At 28.7% G+C, this 24,957-nt stretch overlaps 1 protein-coding gene across 3 annotated transcripts in view; it reads left to right on the top strand.

Moving 5' to 3' along the window:
* Positions 1 to 6,008, top strand: part of LOC123268429 (zinc finger protein rotund-like) — a 198,464-nt gene extending 192,456 nt beyond the window's left edge. For all 3 annotated transcript variants that reach the window (XM_044733474.1, XM_044733473.1, XM_044733472.1), the window contains exon 6: positions 3,998 to 6,008. In XM_044733474.1, coding sequence (XP_044589409.1) covers positions 3,998 to 5,221 — 1,224 coding nt within the window. In that variant the 3' untranslated portion in view covers positions 5,222 to 6,008. The remainder of the gene's footprint in view (positions 1 to 3,997) is intronic.
* Positions 6,009 to 24,957: the final 18,949 nt, after the last annotated feature.

Raw genomic sequence — 24,957 nt, 5'->3', positions numbered from 1 at the left:
TCGCCTCCCAAGAGCCGGGAATCTTTTCAATGAGAAACCCCACGTTCTATCTTACTCGTAATCTGTGATTCTTAGACGTAAACTCTTACCATATATATAATATAAAGTTTATACGTATGTTTGTATGTTAGTGTGTAGGTTGAATATAAGATCCGCCAATTTATCGCTTTAAAGTAGTCCCTTTTCAATCACCAATCCCCAAAGGGAATTTAATCCACTTTGACGTATTTTCCAAACGAATGTTGTTTTTTTTTAGTTTTGGTTAAAAAAATATTTTAAAATAGGTTGTTGCCAACGGAAATGGATAAACTAGCCAATTTATATTAATTTTTCAGTATGAATTATTGGTGGATTTTTAAAGTTTAAGTCACTTTAAATCTTTCAGATTTATTTGAAAAAGATAGTTCAAGAAAGTTCAATAAATCATTGGGGATCAATTTTATAAAAAAATTACATCAATTATTTAAAGAGGATTTTACGCTTTATAGAAAAGAATTCTTGAGTTTTCTTTTCATATTTTGCATAGTATTCAAAATGTTTATAAAATCTAAAGTTTCAATTGCACGCCTCAACGCAAAACGTTTAGATTGTGCTTTACTTTCAACCTGTCTAATCCGACAATTGTTTGTTGCTTTTTTTTCTTTTTAAAAATTTAAACAGTGGAAATATTTCAAATGTGCAAACATAAAATTTAAATTTACAATTTGGACTACTTTTTAAATGCTCATAAATTTTTAAGGGTAATTTTTATGAAAAAAATACTATCAATCTTTTTTATAGGAAATTTAATGCTCTACAAAAAATCACTCTTAGTTTTTTTCGGCATCTCTCAAGGTTTAAAAGTTAAAGCGCAAAATAAAGATGCAGTCAGTGTAATTAACTCTTTTCAAAAAAAATTTGTCCTTTAATAAATTTATGATATTATACATGATTAATATAATTTCTCGGTGTATACATAATTTCGAAATGTGTCCTTGCGAGTGTCAAGTTCGTACACATTCTTCAGCCCACATAATCCCGTCTCTTTTTTCACTATCTTTACTAGTATTTGAATTACACTTTACACAATCATACATAAAAGAATAGAAAAAATGAGTAAAGTCTAAAATTCAAAAATAATCTTCCGGTATCAAACAACGTATCAAATTTCATAAAATTTATTATATTAATTTTACCTATTGGATAGAAAGATCTCAAAAATCTCTTATTTTTAATTAATAGCAGGTTAAATTAAAAAATAACCATTTATTTATTAATTTTCGAGATCTTAAGAATCAAAATTTACCGGTAATTATTGTCTTAAGTATGGAAGTATGGACTATTTAATGATTTACAGAAGGCCCGAGGCTCTCGTAAATTAAATTTAAATATTTCGTCCGGTACGACCTTAATGACGTAGACTAGCTGCTGATGATGATTAAGAACAATCTCATCATCATCAGCAACAGCAGCACGAAATATCATCCACATCCAGACTTGAAAAAATTATTTTTTTAAAGTTTAAATAAGTTGACGAGGAAGACGAACACGTTTTTAAGTCAAGTCATAGTCAATTTTAGATTATTATAATGTATACCTGTCTACCTTGCTCTAAAGTTTAAATTATTGTTGTTATTGTTAGCTATATGCTATATGGTTGGACTTGCCTTTTTTAGTATTGTTAATTCCGAGTGAATTTTTAACGGACGTCTTAAGGTGAAACAATAAAATTATTTTCACGTGCTGCAACAATCTTAATGAACTAGACACCCGATTGTCGGAACGAGTTTTTGCAAGTGTATTTATATTGAGGAAACTTTATTGTTTTTTTTTCTTTTCTTTGTTTTTATTTTTAATTAGATAAGATTTTTTGTGTGATAATTTTTACGTAAAATTAAATATTTTGGAAAGGCAAAAAATTTTTTTGTACCATTGCTGATAAAAAAAGTTTTAAGCTTTCAATTTTTTTATTTTTTTGAATTGATCGCTGGTTTTTTTGCTTAAAAAATTAAACAAACATCTACTTTTTAATGTTAAAATTTGCAGAATCGAAACTAAAACGCATATCCGTGAATCTTTTGAATCAATATAAAGCTTCTGCTGGCTCAAAAAAACTTTGAGTTTTTCAAAAATTATGGAAAAAGAAAGTTTCTTTCTTTCTTTCTGTGGACAACATTAAATTTTTTTTCTAATTAGAAAAAATTTCAACCAATTATTTAAAAATTTTTCATTTGATAAAAAATCGACTTTTCATTCTATTAGAACAATATTAAATTTTTTTATCAATCCAAAAAAAAGAAGTTTTCAATTTTTAACATATTTAAAAGAATATAAGTTTTTTTTTATGATATTTGTAACGACGAAGAGTTATGGAACAAGTCAATAACTTTCAACTTATCAGTAAAAAATTTATTAATATCTAATTTTAGACATTTGGTTGTGATATGATATTATCAAAAAATTATCTAAACAAATTCTTTGAATTTGTGGGAGTCAAATTAAAAATTATAGATCGTGCAAAAAATTTTAAGCTTCGAAAGAATAATTATTGCAGAAAAAAATGGTTTTTATTTTGCCCAAATTCGTATATTAATTAGCAAATATACGAAAAAAAAAAAAAAAATGAAATAATATTTTTTATAGAAAAAAAAAAATTCTAAAAAATAAAAAACATTATGATTAAAACTATCAATAAAATTAATTCTTAAGACTCTTACAAACCTTAAAAGTTGATTGCCAAAAAAAAAGTAATGATTATTTATAAGCCGAAAAATGACTTGTTACTTTTATTGATGTATAATTACGATCGTATTGTTGATAAACAATAAATAAGAAATATTAAACAACTATAAAGATGATTGCATTGCATAAATATAATAATAACAATGATAAATAAATAAAATAAATGTTTAAATATATTAGAGGCTGAATTGTATCGAATTAGCGGATCATCGATGAGTGACTGAGATAAATCGGTAGTTTGATATACAAAGAAACGAAAAGACAACGATGGTTAAGTTATGCAGATTATAGAGTGACAGTAAGAGAGTTACAAAATCTATGTGGTAGCTCAGATTGAATAATTATAATAATAATAATAATAATATAAAAAAATAAAGACAGAGTAAGCAAAAGCCAGTCAGTTATGGCTCGAGGCTAAAAGTATGATAGACAAGGTCAGCTTGTCGTGTAACACTCGGCTGGTCTTACTCACCTGTCTACACTCATTTCTAGTTATTAATAATACCAACAATCTATACTAATTCTCCAGAAATCCCTTTCAATTCTTAACAAATTCATTTACTATTTTATTTTCAATCGTTATTTTTATTGCTAGGAAATTTTTTGACGGCAGTTCATTATTTTTAGACTTTTTTTGGTCATGCTTAAAAATTTTCAAAAAGTTTTAGTTATTACATTATTCTGCGACTTTTTATGTTATCAAAAAACTCTTAAATATATTTCAGATTATGATGGAGTATAAATTTCGTTTTTATAAGAAATTTTTGGTATTCTAAGTTATGAACACAATTTTTGAATCAAGAATATAAAGTTCTTAAAAAAAAAAAAAAAAAAACTTATCGTTAGTTAGAAAGAATTATTCTTGGATAAAGAATTTGATTGTATCAATCAAAAATAATATAGTCTTAATCTAAATAGAAATTGTAACCGATTGAAAGTGTTGGTCTTAGAAGTCAAGATGACAATATTCAAGACAAAATAAATTTTTAAAGCGTAGTCACCGGTTGTCTTTAGAATAAGTTTGTTCTTAGACCATAAATATTTTTCTTACATTATGATAGCTTTCGTATCACAATATAATTCGTCTATTTAATTCTCTAGACCAAATATTACCGATCATTCTATCTATGTGATCAAATTTTACTATTATATTCATTTTTAACGATCCTACCGAGTAGCCTCTTTTGAATCAAGATTAAAAATACTACAGCAAAAACTGATTGTTTTTTTCTAAAAAACTAATAAGATCTAACGAAAATAATATTTTTTGTTTCAGATATTTGGTAGCAAAGCCGATCTCCAATTACATACACAAATCCACATGAGAGAAGCAAAGCCCTACAAATGCACCCAATGCTCAAAAGCATTTGCGAATTCGTCATATTTGTCACAGCACACGCGGATACATTTAGGAATAAAACCGTACCGTTGTGAAATATGCCAGCGTAAATTTACCCAATTGAGTCATTTACAGCAGCATATACGGACTCATACAGGTGACAAACCCTACAAATGCCGGCATCCTGGGTGCACCAAAGCATTCAGTCAGTTGAGTAATCTACAGAGCCACTCGCGTTGTCATCAAACCGACAAGCCCTATAAGTGCAATTCGTGCTACAAGTGTTTCTCCGACGAGCCAAGTCTTCTGGAGCATATACCAAAGCACAAAGAATCAAAGCATCTCAAGACCCACATTTGCCAGTACTGCGGCAAGAGCTACACCCAGGAAACGTATCTGGCAAAGCACATGCAGAAACACGCCGAAAGAACGGACAAAAGACCTCCAATAATTGGAACAGGATTGAGGCCGTCGATCCACGCCGCAATGGCAGCAGCTGCCCAACATCATCAGGATGCTGCAGCACATCATTACTGGCCGAAGGTCAGCCCCGATTCCGTGATCAGTGAATTGCACGACCGGTTACCTCACCATCACCATCATACAGACTATCACCAGAACCCTAACGGGCCGACTGATATGCTTCTACAACATGGCGGTGCGACTGGAAATGGCGGCGGCGCAGGCGCAACAGGACATCGAGACCTCGAGAACGACTCGAGGCAACAGACGCCTCAACCGCCTGGCGTTGGAGGTGGTGGAGGAGGCAACCATCATCCGAATAGCAGTAGTGCTTTCACGCCAATTTCTTCGATATCCATAAACTCTATTTCGTCAATGCACAATCCATTAAATCCTCTGAATCATCTTCACTATCCTGGCAGCCATCATCCAGCTTCAAGACCGTACTTGTACGAAGCTTTCAATACGCAAAAAGCTTCACCAACTTCCTCCGCGGTGACTCCCGGTACTAATAACAATCAGAACACGACGTCGTTCCCTAATCAACTGATCAGCTTGCATCAGATCAGGAACTACGCGCATCAACCTAACCTAGGTAATTTGGGAAATTTGGGCAATCTTAGTAATCTCAGTAATTTGGGGAATATTAGTGCGTCCATGGAAGGACACTCTTTACTTGGGCTTAAGGATAAACAGTAAATTATTTAATTGTTTAGAAGTTTTTAATTGTTATTGTTATCGACCGATTATTATTTCGATTCATTTTACGGAATAATTACTGTTTTTACGAATATCTCGATATAAAAAGTCGGTGGTTTGACAAGAACCACACTATTTCTGGCTGTAAAAATATGATTCAAATTTGGTCAAGATTCACTAACTGTTTTTGCTTACACTAAAAATTGTATGATTTGGCAAAAAATTAGGAAATATAAAATAAAATTTTCGATCTAGAAAAAATATTGCAAAAATCATAAAAATTCTCTAAAAGAATTACCAAAAAATCAATTAATATTTTTTTGTAGCTCGCTTTATTTCCTATGAAAAAGTATTGATTGATTTTTTTTGTAAAATTTCTGGAAAATTATGGCGAGACACAAAAATTGAAAATTTATCTTTTAGTTTTATTGTTTCTTTGATATTTTTATTTATTTCTTAAAAAAATGAAAATATAAAAAAAAACTTAGTTTTTTGTAAAGTGTAAAATTTTCTAAAATAAAAACGTTTTGTTGTAAAATTAACGTGTGATCAACGGAGTAAAAACCAGTAATCAAAAAATTCTTTAAATTTTAACGCGTGTATAAAAGATGTTGATAACTGAAAAGAATAATAAGAATAACAATAATAATAATTAAAAAAAAAAAAAAAAAACTAAAAAGACAGATGACACAAAAATGAGCGTACACTCATGAGGGCACAAATCGCTTTCTTTTTGTTTTTGTAATGACAAAATAAACGAGCGAGGAAACAGAGACAGAGATAGGGATAGTAAATAATAAAAATAATGACAGATAGAAATAAATATTTGGTGTAGGTAGAGTAGGTTGACGGTGCCACGAAATATATGAAACTATTAAAATGTGAATGATTAAAGTTTAACACAATTTTAAAAATAAATAATTATTGTAATGTGTTGACTGCATATGAGTGGTATGGACAACCTCTTGTACATAATTATTATATAAATATAAATATATAAATAAATATATATATAAAAACAAATATACAAGAAAATTTAATAAATAAAATTATATATTATTAATTATTATTATAATTATTGATTATATTAATATTTGGTAGGTGTGTAAGGTGAATTTAAAATAATAGACTTAATTATTATTATTATTAATTGTCAAGGTTTAATAAAATTAATTGATATTGATATAAATAATTAATAATATTTCTATGTACCTTCAAAGGGAAGAGATATTAATTACTGACGCTGTCCAATTTCACTATTTTTTTTTTTCCATCACAATTATTCTTTTTTTTTTTTTTTTTTTTTTTTATTTTGGAAGTAAAAATATTACTATTTTTAATATTCTGTTAAAATTAAATAAAGTTTTTATGATTTACAAAAAAAATTTGGAGTGAAACTGATGACCTTTTTTTCAAAAAGAAGAAATTATCAATTTGCTTTGAATTGAAATAAAAAAAAAATATTTGCGTATGTAAGTCATGCACAATAAAAGTGAAACTTTTTGCTCATTATTGGGAGATGAATTTTTAATATTTTGTATTTTTTTTTATTAAACAATCTTCAAGAGATAGAAGAAAAATTTACTGCGCAATATGCCTATACCCTGTTTCCATGATTACCGTTGCTATAGTAGCTGCCACCATAGCAACAGTTGCTATCTTAATTTTTCATAACGTCTGAAATTTCTTACCCTCACGAGCAAAGGAGTTTCACTTAAAAAAAATTACAATGAAGAGTGAATTCATAACAAGACGAACAAAAATAAAGATTTTAAATTTAAAAAATCTAACACTGTAGATATTTTCTTGTTACGGCGTGAGTTTACTTGTACCGATTTCAGATTAAAAAAAAAAAATTAATTTTTCTTACATATTATATGTATTATTAAAAAAAATGTATATTTTAAAGTAAAGACTAAAATGCCAAAAAATTTTTATCTGTAATATATTAAATAAAATTTATCAATCGCCAATAATTAATAATTATTAATTTTAAATTATAAAGAGAACAATAGTTGAAGTAATTTTTTAAAAATTGAAATCGTGTAAGGAATAAAATCACGCCTCACCTGTGCTCAAGTTGTTTACTATTAGTTTGTTATTAATTATTAATTATTAATAATTAAGAAAGTATAATATTCTACTCCTACTACCATTTATATAAATAATAACGAATTATTGATATTATAATAATTATTATTATGATTATCCTTAATTATAATTATCGTCACATTGCTCTTTTGGTTTCCTTAACGATTGTTAAACGCCGGGTAAGCGTGTTTTTTTTTTTATCTAATAAATTTTGTCAAAGGACAAGTGTGAATGCAATTAAACAATTAAGTGAGAGTGGAAAAAATAATAAATTAATGTGTGAATGCGAATGGTAAATTTAGTTTTTTATAGAAAAATTTTAAGTCTAGTTTGTAAAAGAAATTTAATTTTTTTCCATTTTGTTATTAGGGAAACCAGAGACCTCGCGCTTTAATTGTGATTATCTTTTTTCTATCCTTAGTTCCTATTTTTTATTAATATTATTATTTTTATTGATTATTATTATTATTATTATTATTATTATTTTTAATTGATAATATTATACTTATGATTTTTCGTTTAATAAAATATCCCGTTTAAAAAAAAATTATTTTGGTTTTTTTATTTATCTTATAATTTAATACCTTTTACATAAAAAAAAAAACTTTTATTGTTCGTTAGATTTTTTTTGCAAAAAAAAAATATTTTATATTTCAAGTTAAGTTTTCTTTGATTTGGAGTGAAAAAAATTATACTTTTAGGCATTCTTTGGAATTAAATTGGAAAATATTGAATTTATGTATAATAAAGTAATACCTAAGGTGACAATTTTAAAATTTTATAAATTTAAATAACTAAAAAATTTTTTAATTGTCCCGAAAGTTCAAATGTTTCCATTTTATTTCTCTACAGCGAATTATAAAAAGAAGAAATAGAACGAATCCTTAATTTTTTAACATGATTCGTAACTTTTGTTTGAGCGATGAAATATGTTAATATTTAAGAAAAGTTAAAAAAAATTTTTATTTTTTATTTCTGTAAATGTTTATACAGAAATTAAGATTTTTGTTAACTCTTTTCTTTCCACAAGAACGAATTCTATGTATAAAAATATTTTATGTAAGCTCAAACCTTTAGAATTACATAAACAGAAGCATGTGAAATAATATCGACATTATCATCAATTTCCCATTAATTTTCCAACTAAGGCAAGAAATATATGAAAACACATGATACAAAAAATTTTAAGCAAAAAATCACCAAATCTTTTACATGAATCCAATACTTTCCAAGAATTAAAACGGAAAGTCAGTAAAGTTAAATAATTTCATAGAAAATTTAGAAAGGCAAGAAAATTTTTTTAATTTAATTATTTGTTTTACAGATTGGAGATAGAAAAAAAAAAAGGTTGAGGTTTTTCTTTGATGTTATGGTAACAGAAATGATTTACAAACGATTATTATTAAAGGACCAAAATTGCAATAAACAAATAAAATATCACAGTATTAATTTATAAAATCAAACTATTCACAGGCTTCCAATTTAAAAAAATGCCGTCCAATTTTTTTTTTTTAACACTAAAATATTTTGTTGTTTCATTTTAGGACACTGTCAGTGAGTAAATGTCAAAAATTAATAATAATAATAATAAATTAAAAATAAAGTTAATTAAATTAAATAATTATTAAATTAATTAATTAATTAACAACGTAAGGAAAACAATATATTGCGTGGTACGAACAAAACTGTGATATTTAATTGTATAAATTAACAAACAAAACTATAAATTATAAATAATTCATTATTGATTAATTAAAAATATGAGAATGGTAAAATTCTTTTTTTTTTTTTTTTAATGTAGAAAATTTCTCAAGCATTCAATTATAGGAAATTTTAATAACAAAAATTTTCATAAATGAATGGCTGACACTTAAAATTGTGTGTTTAATCGTTTCCTGTTTGTATAAAAAAGTAAATAATAAAATAAAGAAAATATATGCTACATGTTTGGTAAAAATAAATTCAATTTGCAAATTATATATATTCAAACAAAAATAATAATTAAAAAATTGAAAAACACAATATGAACACTTAAAAACTAAAATATAAATAAGTTAAAGTAAAAATTAATAGAGTTAATTAATTAACAAATAAACTGAATAATTGTAAGACTTTGTATAATTAACAAAAGCACTCTCGCGTCCTTTCGTATTCTCTTATCCCGTTTTAAATAAAAAAATGGAATAATAATAATAACAATAATGATATTAATAATGATAATGATAATGAAGTTGATTATAATGATTAAAAGGATAACGTTGGATTTTTAAATAAAAATTAGTTAAAGCTGTTTGGTAATAATAATCATAAAAGAAAACAACGACATTTATTTATTTAAAGGAAGAGGATTCGATTCAACTTTGGGTGTGATTAAATTTTAAAATATAATTGTAGAAATATTAGTAGAGTAAATTAAAAAAATTAATGAATTCAAAATAAATAAATTCTGTGACAAATTATTATTATTTTGTTTTTAAATCAACTTGGAACCATTAGAATCTAAAAATAATTTTACCAATAAACTTTTCTGTAAATCCAATAGTTGACAAGTATTTTGAATTTAAAACTTTGGATTTTGAGTAATAAAACATTCAATAATTATATGTATAATAATCAAATTAAATTAATTTTAAATTAATTTTTTTAATGTCTAATTAAAAATAAAAAAATTAAATGTTTATATTCACTTGTAAATAAATAAAAAGCAATGCAAAATAATTTTGTGTTACATTTTTTTCCTTATAGATCTTACGTGTTTCTTTTTTTGTATTTTTAAGCGACGGATACCAGAAATTGGGTGGGTATATAAATTATACGGAAGTATTAGTAAGTATTCGATTAATTGAGGTTGATGATAAAAAATTTATATTTTTACTTTTCATGTTAAAACTTGAAATTTTACTGAATTTTGTGGATAAATCTAACAATCCACGATTATTTAAAAAAATTATTTTGAAAATTAGTCCGAATTTTTAGTATTATAAATTGCATTTTATTTTTAAACTACAAGATAAAAAACAAATATGTATAAACTAACATATAGTGATTTTTACTAATTGAGATTGTAATCTAATAAAGAGATTAACTTAATTCAAAAAGAAATATTGTGATCCAAGAAAATCATTTGAGTGAATTTTTTTGTCTTGAATGTAATCTTAAAAATCTTTTTTCGTATAGTTTAAAAATTTTTAAAAATTCTCAAAAATTGATTTTTTTAATTAAAAATTTTTTTTTTAGGACCAACCAAAGGTTTTTTTGTCGTTGAAAAGAAAAATAATCTGGCCTGATTAAAAAAATTGATTAAGTATTAAAAATTATTGGAAATGACAAAATTCGAATTCTTTTCAATACATCTAAATATTTTTAATAATACTTTTAAATTCATTCGCTTATGGAGAATTAACATTCTCAATTGTTTTGAATAATTTTTTCTAACCAGATGACATTTTACACTTTACAAGTGCCACAAAAAATCAAAAGTAATCATTGATATTAGATAGCTACAAATTAACTGAAATTTTTTTGAATAAGTTGAAGAAATTTTTGTTCCGCTTGTGAATTTCTGTACTATTGCTAATCAGTGTCATAGACTATAATTGATATAGACTTAGTAAGATAAGAATTACTAACATTCCCGACAACACCAGAGTAGCACTAACAATTAACTAATTACGCTGCCCAATTAAGTAATCAAAAAAAAAATTAAAGTTAATAATAAATAATATAAAAACTAAAGTGATATTACGTGAGAAGCTTAGTCTTGAGTCACTCAGAAATTTTTTCATCACTTGTTTATTTAAATTGCTTGGTGAAGGTACTTAAACACGTATTTGATTATTCCATGATAAAACAGTTATTAATAAGTCAGCAAAATCTCAATTCAAATCTCTGAGTACCCGGGTTTCAATAAAACGGTAATAAAAGAAGAAATAAAATTCTCTAACCGTTGATCCCAAATGAGTCACAACATACGCCATCTTGTTTCTGCTTCCACAAACAGAATACATAGAAGCGCGTGTGTAGTTTATATGTACAGTTGGCATTGTTATTTCCGTTGTACATTCTATACAACCCGGCGAGCTTGATGATTTTCTCTTTTACCGTGCCGTGAAGTAAGGAACTCTGTTAGTACAAATGAGACGAAATTCGCGTAAACCTACGGCCGGAATTGGACGTAAAGCTTACGCTAAAGAGCAACAGTTGTACTTATAACTGTTGACGTGAAGTTAACGTTAACTTTCTGCAACTTCGCGTTAAGGTAGTAGATTTAAAAATTTAAAGGTACCCTGACAGCCACAGTTTCAGATCAACCAAGTTGGTGTCAGATAGTTGCCACCAACTTAGCGACAACTTGCGGTCAACTTCCGAATTTGTAACTGTTGGCGCCAAGTTGGCTACAAGTTTCTGAGAAAAAGAGACCAATCTACTGCCGCAATATGTCGCCAAATTTCTTGAGAAACTTATCGTCAACTTGGTGTGAAAAAGTTTCAGAGCAACTTTGCTGACAACTTGGTGAACAAGTTGACACCAACCGAGTTACTTTCAAGAGTTGCCGCCAAGTTGGTGACAAGTTGCGGCAGTAGATTGACAGAAAGTTGCGGCCAACTTGGCTATCAGGGGTAGTAGAAAAAAAAATTTATTTGAAAAAATTTAATAGTTTATAACTATTATTATTGCCACTCGAAGTTGGAACCTCAAAAAAAAATGCACGTGGATGGCCCGGGTCCTAACTTTTTTTCTACTGAACCAATTGCTTTCAAATTTTAACAGGCTGTTCTACACACTTATAGTTCTCGTCGGTACTAACGAGAATTTTTTTCACCCCTAACTTTTTATTTTACAACACTTTCTTTGCTAAAATAAAAGGACTTTTTTTTTTCAAAGTCCGCCATTTTGTTATTTACCCTTGAAATTTAACTTCAGTAGTTCCGACCAGAGTGACATGTCTATAGATTAAGAATAATCAAGAATATTTGATTTCAGATAACATCAAGAGCCAAAATCACCCAGGCCACTCACGTGCATTTTTTCTAAGGTTCCAACTTCGAGTGACAATAATAATAGTAATAAACTATTAAATTTTTTCAAATAAATTTTTTTTTATATTTTCAATATGTAAATAAAAACACTCTAAATATTCAAGATAATTCATTTTTATTTTTCTATAAAAAAACCACCCTCCAAAGAAGTCATGAAAATAGGCATAAGTTACCAGACTACTACCTTAACTTTAAGCGAACCTTTCGGAAAATTCCGGCCTTAGATTTACGTAAACTTGATGCGTAAGTTAAAGTCAAGTTCTGGGAAACTGTTGTAAATATAGAGGTTGACGCGAAGTTAACGTAAAGTTATATACTAAGAAATAAGTTAAATACTAAAGTTAAATACTAAATAACTAAAGTTAAATACTAAGAAATATTTGTTTAATACTAAAAAGTGGTCTCTAATAAATGATTTGTTAACTATTAACAAAGATTTTTTAATACAAATAAATCCTTCTATCAGTGCGTATACCATTGAACATCAACTTAGTTGATGGTCAACCTGTGCTAACTACCCTGATAGCCAGAGTTTCAGACCAACCAAGTTGGTGTCAGATAGTTGCCACCAACTTAGCGACAACTTGCGGTCAACTTTCAAATTTGTAATTGTTGGCGTCAAGTTGGCTACAAGTTTCTGAGAAAAAAGAGACCAATCTACTGCCGCAATATGTCGCCAAATTTCTTGAGAAACTTGTCGTCAACTTGGTGTGAAAAAGTTTCAGAAGCAACTTTTGTCGACAACTTGGTGAATAAGTTGACACTAACCGAGTTCATTTCCAAGAGTTGCCGCCAACTTGGTGACAAGTTACGGCAGTAGATTGACAGAAAGTCGCGGCCAACTTGGCTATCAGGGTGGGAAGTGAGAGGATCGCTTTAACATATGATGGTAAGTAAAACCTAAAAATTGCCCAGTTAGCGCAAGAGAAACGACCCTGATAGCCAAGTTGGTCGCAACTTTCTGTCTATCTATTGCCGCAACTTGTTACCAAGTTGGCGGCAAGTCTTAGAAATGAACTTGGTTGGTGTCAACTTTTTCACCAAGTTGTCGGCAAAAATTGCTTTCGAAACTTTTTCGCACCAAGTTGACGACAAGTTTCTCAAGAAATTTGGCGACATATTGCGGTAGTAGATTGGTCTTGTTTTTCTCAGATACTTGTAGCCAACTTGACGCCAACAGTTACAAATTCGGAAGTTGACCGCAAGTTGTGGTTGTTGGTGGCAACTATCTGACACCAACTTGGTTGGTCTGAAACTGTGGCTATCAGGAGAAGTTCGCGTAAAAAATTTCTTCAATTTGTATTTAATTTAAGGTTGTTCGGACACTAATGCACTTATGAATATCAAAAGCTAATTTTTTGATATGTTATGAATTGCTATCTCATACGTCTAAATTAATTTTTTGGATTAGATCTGACGAAAGGTTATCCTTTAATAAATTATTAAAAAATTGAAATTTAACATCTAGCCTATAGAGACTATTGGCGGATTGTACATATATCGATTCATTTGACTACCTCATAGGAAGATTAAAAAAAAAAAACTTGTATTTCAGTCAATCAACTTTTGTAGAATACGTTAAAAATAAAATTAAAATTTTCTGACGAAAGCTTTTAAAGATATTTTAATGCAAAAAATGAGAAATTCACGAAAATTTCAGGCCGACATATTTAAAAATAAATAAACCACATGATTCAGCGCAGTCTGACAACATTGCACAGAACAGAACGCGCGAATTTTGAATTTTAATAATTCCTGTGTATATTTATGGGTTATGTTTTTCAACTCAACACTACACAGCTAGATAAATATAAACAGCTGTTATGCGCGGTGTTGCCAGGTCTGAGTTTTGTGAAAAAATACTTGAGTCAAACGTTGACTATTTATTGTTTTTGTTAATGAAATTATTTAATTATTTTAATTAATAATAATGTAAGGTAACGGTTAAATTATAGTAATAAATTTTCGTATTCAAATTTTTAATTTTGATGAAAAAAAATTTAGATTCTATTATGACTTACGCGGTACTGTCCGTGCAACCTTAATTACCGACTGTAGATTTCAACTCATATCCAAATGTTTCAAATGTTCAGTGATATAGCCATGCTAAATGTATTTTGTATAATTTTATTTAATTACTTTTTAAATAATTTATTATAAAGCTTCCACAATAACTAGTCATATGTCATCTTTATTAGATTTCAAAATTAATTTGAAACGTAATTAGAAAAATAAAAATTCTGAAAATATACTTACCATGGCCTATCCTTAACGTAAAAAGTTGGAAAAGTAAAAGTTTAAGCTAAGTTGGCATTAATAAGTTGTTCTGTAATTTAACGGTAAGAGTTAGGGTCAATTTCTCAATTCGTAATTGACAATAAATTACATATAAATAAAGAAAGTAATTACTTTAGTATTGATTCAAAATTTTGTTATTGAACATATTCAACTTATAAAATATGTGAGAGAAGTAAATAAATTGAACTCCACAAACATGTGCTACTGTTTTGATGGTTGCGCTATCAAGAAGATCATGATACGTCATTCTTATTTTAATTAAAGACAGTATATCTACATAACAAACTATAGTGACTAAACAATTACAGATAAATGTAAGAATATCAATATTATGCACAGCAATCAAGCAGTAAGAGCTCAAACTTGCTCGCAGTAACTCTAACTTTGAAAATGAGGAAACTAATTGCTTTAATGTTAATTCAAAATATTGTGATTGGGCAAATTGGAGTTCCACCTGAAGACGGTTTAGATTTATTCAACAACATGATGGTAAGCTTATAGGAATAGTAAATATTAATGGGCTTTTTATTAATTAATTATTTTTGAATTTAGAGATACTTGTTTGATAATTATTGAACGGAATTTGGAACCATAGGATTTTGGGGCACGGACAGAATTTTTTTAGTAGACGATGAAGTTGATTTCGTTCTACTGAACGACAGTGAGGTGTTTAGAAAATCACCGACCCGAAGAATTAAATTTTTGGTAGAGATTTACGAAGGAATAAATACCCGCAGGCCAATAATAAATTTGTTCCACGCTGTACCGACGCCGAAAATAGAATCGGTTTTTGTTTTTGACAAAGGTGGTTACAGGCCTAGGATTTTGGTTGATGAATTTGAATGGTATCAAAGCATGTTTCAAAATTCTAAGGTTTATTATTGTTTCGAGTGGGAAGGACAAATTGTTATAATAACTTTAAATCCGTTTGCGGATGTTGCTCCAGTACCTTGGAAGAGGGATCCCCAAACATATTCACACATTAATCCTGATAATATTTCTGTACAATGGTGGACTTATACAGCAGTCTACAAAAAAGCAACAAAATTTAATTATGGCGAGCTTAAGAAATGACACATAACATTGAAATCTCGAAAGGAAAAGAATTTTTCTCAGCCACATTTTTTTTCTAAAATTTTTTTTTTCAATTTTCAATCTTAGATAAGCAACTTGCAAATTTTCATTCAATATTATTTTTTTCCAAATCTAATAAGCTTTTTTTCAACAAGAAAGTTACTGAGTTGAAAATTCGTTTGTTCATCTATGATCAAAAAAAAATTTTTGATAGTTCTGAAATTTATATATTTTATTATATTTATATCCATAGAATCATCCCGTACTGAAAAAAAATATATGCCGCATATACGGGGGCAAAAAAAAAGTATGTGGCGTATATATTTTATATGTGCGACGTATATGTATTTTTGTCAGCATATATGCGTTTATATATTTTTTCAGTGTGGGATATATTTCTATGCTTTTGATATATTTGACCAATCATATCGTGAATAAATCGGCTGCACATAAATTTCATTTCAATTTTATTATACGGATTGTAAGGAGCACAAGAATCAAAACTAATAGATTTTATTTGCTGTAGGTTCCCAGCTCTGCAAAAATATTTTCTTTGATCGCACTGAAAAACTTAATGGCTACACTATCAGAGCAGCAGCAAGGATAAGAAATCACTTCGATCCAATCTTTGAAAAAATTGATGGATTTATTATTACTAAAGCATCTGATATTCGACAAGTCACTGCTGTACTTGATTTAAGGGAAGGACTATTTAGCAAAACATTAGCAGGCTCTTTGAACGTATCAATAATAATAACTCACCGCATGCCAGTTTATATCAGCATTAAACCTTTTAAATATTTAATGAAAAGTAATATGGAGATAGATCTTACATCGACTACTTGGACTGACAATAAAAAAGACGTCGATACGATGAACTATATTTATCTGTCGTACCCATTTCGTTTCTTCTATGAGCAGATAGTAACACACAATTGTGGATTAGCGACGCCTTTGGAGAAAATGACGGAGTTTTATGGATGGTTGACCCCTGTCGTAACTTTGATCATTTTTTTGATTGCATTCATCGTCATTTATCGATCAAATAGTCTAAATAATTTCAAATTAGTTTTCGCGATTTTTGAATGTCTGAGATTACTGATAGGCAATTCGATTTACACGCGGATGGAGACAGCTAAGATGCGAATATTTTTTTCTGTTATATTCTTGTACTTTCTGATCATCCAAGCAACTTTTTCTGGACAACTTGCGGCTTTTTTGACTAAGCCTGTATTCAGAAAAAATGTTGAGACTCTGGAAGATCTAGAGGATCCTCGTTATACTAAAATTTACGCATGTGAAGGAACTATGGACTACTTAAAAAATACATCGTTATAAAATAAAACTTTATTTAGCGAAAATGACTGTGAAAAATACATCATACTGCTCCAATACCGTGGATCAGAGGTCAGTACATTCAGATTATTGGAATCGATAGACTGTGATCAACTTTTAAAATCATATACAATAAAGAGACTAAATTTATTTATGGTAAGTTTGAAAGAAGTAAAAAATTCATAATTTTTATGATTAGGAAAAGATGTTTAAAATAATTGAAGCTGATTCAAAAGTAGTAAAAATATTTAGATATATACAAATTACATTAAAGTAATGACTTTAAATATTGTTTTATAACAAAGATTAAGTATTTCTTCTTTAGCTAATCATAAAATTAAAAAATCTTAAGTATCAGTTATTAATTTCAGCAGGTTTCGAGCTCTGCAGAAATATGTTCTTTGACCGTACTGATAAACTCTATGGCTACAAAATAAAAGCAGCAGCAATATTAAAGAATCATTCCAAAAAAAAGTTCAGAAAGTTAGAAAAATTAATCACTCAAGCCAATGACACTATTCAAGTCATCTCTACAATAACTAAAAGAGTAAGACATTTGAGCAAAGTCTTAACAAATTATTTAAACGTAGCGATCGAAATAACTCACGGAATAATTCGTACACGGAGTAATCATATCTTATATGTTGTGAAATTGATAGAGGAGGGTATTTTAGAATTATGTCTTACACCTACTGTCTTATTAGATACTGGTGGAAAATACAATGTATCGAAACGTATTCATTTGTCATACCCATTGAACTTTTTCTATGAGCAGATAGTGATACACAATCGTGGATTAGCGACGCCTCTAGAGGAAATGTTCAAGTTCTACGGGTGGCTGATTATTATCGCTACTTTTTTTCATCATTTTCATCGTCATTTATCTATCAAATAGAGGAAATAGTTTCAGAATATCCTTCGCAGTCTTCGAGTGTTTAAGAATATTGATAACTAATTCGATCTGCACACGGATGGAAACCCTTAGGATCCGAATTTTTTTTTCTGTTATATTTTTGTACTTTTTGATTATCCAGGCAACTTTTTCCGGGCACCTTGCTGCTTTTTTGACCAAACCTGTGTACAGAAAAAATATCGAGACTCTAGAAGATCTAGAGGATCCTCGTTACACTCATATTTACGCAAATAAAATGAGTGTTGACTACATTAACCCTTCGTAGGTAGCGTGTCTTTTCCGAACTAAGTCGGTCGCATGGTGAGCGCTCCGCCGCCGTGTTAAAACGTACGCGCTGTTGCCAAATGTAAACTAATACTATTTCCTTGTGAGATAAAGTATTTTTTCAATGTTTTATGATTAAATATAATTTTACTTTTATATTTTATCATAAATTTAATTGAATAACAAAATTTTTTTTTTATTTTTATCACATGTGATTAAATTTAACATCTAAGACCAGATTATAAAATTATAATATGACATTAAATCTAGCTGTCACTTGAAAATTTTTTAATTTTTTTTAACAAACAAATTTTTTCAAAAAATTATTTTTTAACAAATTGCATCTTTAATTTTTAAAACGTCTGAATGTCAATTTTTTTATAATTATTTTTGTCATAATTTATTTGCTACAAAAATTCTTAAAATTATCAAATATCCGCTAAATTAATTATCATTAAGACTAGCCGACAATACCTTTGTAGAGGGTGTGCTATTCCCTTAAAGCAGCAACGTAACACCTTGGGGTGACTATAGATAGTACTCTCTCATGGGAGAATCAAGTAACAAATGTGTGCAATCGCGCTATGAGTATTCTAGCACAACTAAAAATAAACAATGAAATATTTAGTGAAAGTTTACGTATTAAGCTAGTATCTACTTTAATAATTCCTCTCTTTGATTATTGTTGTGCGGCGTATACGAATATGTCAAATAAATTGAATTCATGTGTTAGATTTATCTATAAAGTACCAAAATATGAACATGTTACTCCATATTTCAAAAGTTAGGTTGGCTAAAGCTTGCAGCGAGAAGAGATTATTTCATTGCTTGTCTGTTTTATAAGGAAATTCGACTAAATTATCGGCAGCTATTCGGCTCAAAACTAGACTTTTTGCCTGTAGCACTGCGTAGAGGTGATGTCCGACAAGACTATCTTCGTATACCGCAGGCTAATTGTGTCATGTATAATAATTCATTCTTAATTCATGGCATACGTATCTGGAATGCAGTGCCAGCTGAGACTGTGGCTGTAGATAATTTGGTTGAATTTAAAAATCACTTTTTGAACATGACAATTAACAATTGCAATCTTTATTTTGGATCTTATTTAAATATTTTTCTTGTAGAATTATTGTGACTTTAAATTAAGTTATTCGTTTGTATTAAATAATCTATTTGGATTTTATAACATTTGAAATTAAATCTAATTGCAAACCTTTAATTAGTTAAAGTAATCTTGTAACCTATGTAAACCAATAAATATTGATGGCTTTGAGGGAGCTTAGGTTCCAGAGCCAAATAAATTTTTATCTATGTATCTATCTATCATAATTAGAATTTAATTCAATCAAAAAAAATAATTTGAAAAATTGGCATCCATTGTTATTTTTTTTTTTTTTAATTCGTTCACCTGAAATTTTTTTGTTTTTTCATTATTTAAATAATGGTAATATATAAAGCCAGACATCTGTTAATTTTAGTATGATGTATTATAAAATAATTTATTTACCAATTGTATTATTATTACTATTTTTATATAAATAATATTTAATATGAGTGTAATTATTACAGTATTTTGAACAAATCACAAGTTACAATGTAAACAGTAAAATTAACCTCAAACATTACTTTATTTTTGTACCTCACATGCGGTAAAACAGATTGAAATAGTGGCGGTAACGACATTTGGCAACAGCGCAGTTAGAAAATCTCCCGGAGGTTCGTAAATATTTTTTATGCTTTTTGATAACGTCACAATTTTTAGAAAGGTTAAAAAAATGTGTCTTAATTTTTTCAAAATTATCAATGAACGACCGAAGGGTTAAAGGAACGCCGTTATACAACAAAACTGTATTTGGCCGTAATTGTGGACAATACATCAACAAAACATCAGTCACTTGTATTGATCAACAAAAATCTTTATTAAAATTAATACTTCGCTATAATTTGCACACCCCTAAAAATTTCGTTAAACTAAGCTATGCTTCACTGATAATGACTCCCAACTGGGCTTTAAGATACCGCGTTAATAATATAATTATGCACTTGGCACAGTCTGGAATTCTGGACATTTGGGACGAAATTTGGAATAAAAAAACAAAAAAAAATCGAAAATAATTGAATATTCTATCAAAAATTATCATCGACCGATCAAGTTGGAGGATATTATTTTCACATTTGTTTTGCTTGGAATTGGTCTTTTTTCTTCGGTAGTATGTTTTATTGCAGAATACTTAATTAAGATTTACACGTTAAACAAAACAAAAATATTGACGTATTCGTCTAAAATTAAACCATAATTTCTTAAAGTATAATACTTGAATAGTTTGTTTGAGAAACTCCATAAGTAAAAAATACTAAATTTTTCAGGAAAAGTAAAAAACATTTTTCTAGGTTAAGTTTGCATTAACATCATTTATTTTATTTATTTATCAGGTTATAACATATATACATACATAAATATATATGTATGTGTAACGTATAGTTTGAGACACCCTATTTCTTTTCTTTAATCACGTTCAAAATACACTAGGCAATTGGAGATGGAAGTTTTTTTTTTTTTTTTTATAAATTCAAAAGTTAAAACTTTGAAGACTGTCCCCAATGTTTGAAGAATTTCTTATATTTCAAGGACATGGGTTCAAAATTTGGATTCAATTACGAGCGAATGTATTGTTTGAGGACTTATGTCTTTTTTGAGACCACATATATATTTTGAGGTCTGTGCTGAAAATTTCTACTTATTTCCTGGCCAGTCTTCGAAATTTATACATTTGACTATAACATACGTCTTTATGAAGGACTAGTTTGTTTGAGTTTTTGTTTTCTTGAATTTGGAAATTTTTCCAATTTTTTCTGACATCACAATGTGCGTTTTTTAATGTCGGTCGGAATAGGATTGATTCACATTTAGAGGTGTTCATTTTAAGTTTCCATGTGTGGAAGTAGCTATTGATATTTTCGAAGAGCATCTGGAGTGAGGTATTTATAACTGTTGATTTATTGCCGGTGACATAAACTAGGAGATCGTCGGCAAACGCTATGGCTTTCTTGTCTTCGTCTACGTTTAGTCCGTATAGAGATAATAGTGTAATGGTATAGAGGTTAAATAAAAGAGGTGAATTTACTGTACCTTGTTGTAGGCCGTTTGAAATATTGTAAGAAAGCGATGATAGTTCAGAGCCGTTTGATACCCGAAACGATCTTCCATGAACCATATTGCAGATCGTTTTGATAAGGTGATGGGGGAAATGATAAGAAAGAAGTTTGAAAAATAGGCCGTCGAGCCATACAGTGTCGAAAGCTTTTTCTAGGTCGATAAAACAAGCGCCAACGCATTTTCCCGCATTTAGTTCTCTACAGATATCAGATGTAAATTTGTTAATGGCATGCAGTGTTGAGTGTTTGTGACGAAAACCAAATTGCTGGTCAGGTAAAATGTTATTTACTTTACAGATTTTGAGGATTGCCTGGTTTATTATCACCTCGAAAATTTTACTTATATTAGGTAGCAGGCTTATGGGTCTATAACTTGAGGGATTAGAGCTGTCTTTGTCTTTGTTTTTTAGAGCTACAACTTTAGCACTTTTCCATTGAGAGGGAAAATACGAGATATTGAGTGCATTGTTAAATAGTATTGTATAGAGGTATATAATGTTAGAGGGGAGGTTTTTTAAAATGATGTTGGGTATTCCGTCGAAACTGGAAGATTTTTTGTTATTTAATTTCCTGAAGATCTTTTGGAGTTCTGGAAAAGAGGTAAAGTAATCTGGGAATTGCTCGTTTGGGGGATAGGTGGAGGGGGTATTTTTGGAAAATTTTAGTAAGGAAAGGTTGGATTGCTCTTCGAGGTTTATTTTGGTCTTGAGTTCATTGATTTTTTTGTTCACTAGCCTTATATGAGCATCTTTACCCATGTTAATGTTTTGATTATTAGTTGCCTCGAAATGAGCACCGATTAGATTTAGTTTGTCACAGGGGGACGTGATGATGCAATTATTGTTACTGTCTTTATAAAGAGAGTTTATGTCTAGGTCCACTGAGTTTAGTATGTGAATCTTATCTGTAGGTACTTTTAAATTGTCAATAGAGGAAGTGGTTTTATTTCTGAATAATCTTTTAATTTGAGGGAGCGATTTAACTGGGTCGTTTGGTGGTATGCTTCTAATTTTTCTTTCCCAATATATGCTAGACGCTTTCTGGAATTCATCGTTTATTTATTTTATCTTTAAGCTCTTTCAATGTATTTTTGTATGAAATGATTAATGAGTTGTTTGATTTTATGCCTAGTTTATGCAATCTGTGTAAGTGTGAAGATATGTAGTTTTTATGTTTTTGTAATTTTTTGATATGGTCGTTTACGATTCTATCCGTCGCGTTTTTGGGGATGATTTTTGGAGTACATTTATTAATTGCGTTAGTGATAGCTGTATTTAGGTTTATAAGTCCTTTGTCTATTTCTTCTTTAGAGAGGTTTCTGTCTGTTGGTAATTCCGAGGTATTGTAAGAGTTGAGTATTCTGTGAAAGCGATTCCAATTAGTTTTTGCATAATTTAGACTGTGTCGCGTTTCTTCCATTTCGATATGTACGAGAGAATCGATGGTGATATTAAACTTAATTGCGTTATGGTCACTTTCAAAAGGTAAGGTGATTAGGTTATTATTCGTCAAATTTACGAAATTGATGCGATTGTCTGCTAAGGATAAGATGCTAGATCGGGGCCTAGTATGTTTATTCTGAATTTTATTTCGTTGTCTTTCTGCCAGATGTGAAGAGCCCGACCTCTTGGATTTCTCTTCTCATTTTTCCAGTCTTTATGTTTGGCATTAATATCTCCAGCTATAATATAAAAGTTGTTAGGGTCGTCAAGGTTAAGTTCATTGAATAAAGCTGATAATTCTTCGATGAATTCTTTTTTACAGTTTCCTGCAGAGTAAACCGAGAGAATAAACAGTTTCTTGTCGCTGGAAATGTTAATTTTTATTGCCGTACTTTCGATGCATAGGGCATTTGTTAGACATTTGGGAAAAACCCTGGTGTGTTTAAAATAATTTTTTATGAGTATGGCTGTGCCTCCCCTTTGGGTAGAGTTGAGTCTGTCTGTTCTGAGTATTTTGTAGTTATTGAAAATAGGATTATATTTTTGAGATAATTTTGTTTCACCAACACGGAAAATAATGTGCAGTATCATTTACTACAAGATTGCAGTAAATGTTTATGTAGTTACAAATATCATATAAGTGATAAAAATTACTCAATATGCGTCAAATTTTACTAAGTCAATAAGTTGAATTTACTCCAATCTTGCGGTAAATTCTACTGCACACTGCAATAACAAATACTCCACGTGGGAGTTGAAAGTACTACAGAAGAAACCGTTCCCGCTATTTCGCCAATTTGGGGTTAGTCTCTTGTTAGTATACTCGTTTATTATAACGTCTCATAAATAATCATCTGTAAATAAAATACTAAACATCACACTGATAAAAGGATTTGTTTATAGTTAAAAATATTTGTTAATATTTAACAAATCATTTATTAGAGACCACTTTTTAGTCTTGAACAAATATTTATTAGTATTTAAAAAGATTTATTAATATTTAATAAATTAATATTAGATTTATTAAATACAAACAAATTATTTTAAATACTAAGAAATATTTGTTTAATACTAAAAACTGATCTCTAATAAATGATCTCTTAATTATTAACAAATATTTTTTAATACAAATAAATCCTTCTATTTTTATAAAAATTAAAAATTAAAAAAAAAATGCAGACATTTTTTTAAAAATCATACTTTTTTAAAACCTAAATATATTTAGGGTAATTATGTACAAGTAGGGTCCACCCTATTTTTGGCCATATCTAGGTGAAGCATTAACATTATTTAATTTTTTTTTATTCTGTTTGTTTTTACGACGTATATATGATAAAAAATGTCGTGAGAGAAAAAAATAAAGATTTCGACAGCTTTTTTGCCATCAAAAGTTGGAAAAGAAATTGGCTCTCATTTTTTTGGATAAAGTTTCTATTTTATCTTTTTTGATGTTTTTAATAAATTTTTTTTTTTTTTTTTTTGAAAAATACATAAAAAAACGAACAATTAAAAAAAAATGATCAATTTGATCAAAAAAAAAAAAAAAAAATATTATGGCCCAGCATGGATGAACCCCACTTGTAAATAATTACCATATTTATTATATATAAATAACTCAGTAAGTAATTTTTAATTATAAACTATAAAAATTTTAGGTTATATACCGTTTATTTTTATATGCAATTGGTTAACCGCATATTAAGTAACTTGAACTACAATTGGAGTTACAAATACCGCACGCTGTAGCATATCTTACTTTTTACTACAGTTAATGCTTAACTACAATATTGGAGTAAATCTACACACAGTTTGGAGTTGTCTCAGGTCATACTACGGCCTACGGTAAATGGAACTACAGTTGTTGTTGCCACTACCACAATTTCTTTTCCGTGTTATTATATTAAAATTAAAAAATGTCAATTAATGTAAAGAATTGTAAGGTAAGTTGAAATATTAAATATATTTATAAGGTATAAGATATGAGTTTGGAAACTTGATATTTTTTTACGTTTTGATAAATTTGGTGGTTCTGAAAAGAACCGTTTGGTTATTGGCTTAGAAGATAATGCATACGGACAATAGCGAGGAATATTGCCTATGTTACTTAGATTTCTATATCTC

This window comes from Cotesia glomerata, linkage group LG7 (assembly GCF_020080835.1).
Source record: "Cotesia glomerata isolate CgM1 linkage group LG7, MPM_Cglom_v2.3, whole genome shotgun sequence".
Taxonomy (NCBI): domain Eukaryota; kingdom Metazoa; phylum Arthropoda; class Insecta; order Hymenoptera; family Braconidae; genus Cotesia; species Cotesia glomerata.
Note: the sequence above shows the minus strand (reverse complement) of the source record. Positions and strands in the feature narration are given on the sequence as shown.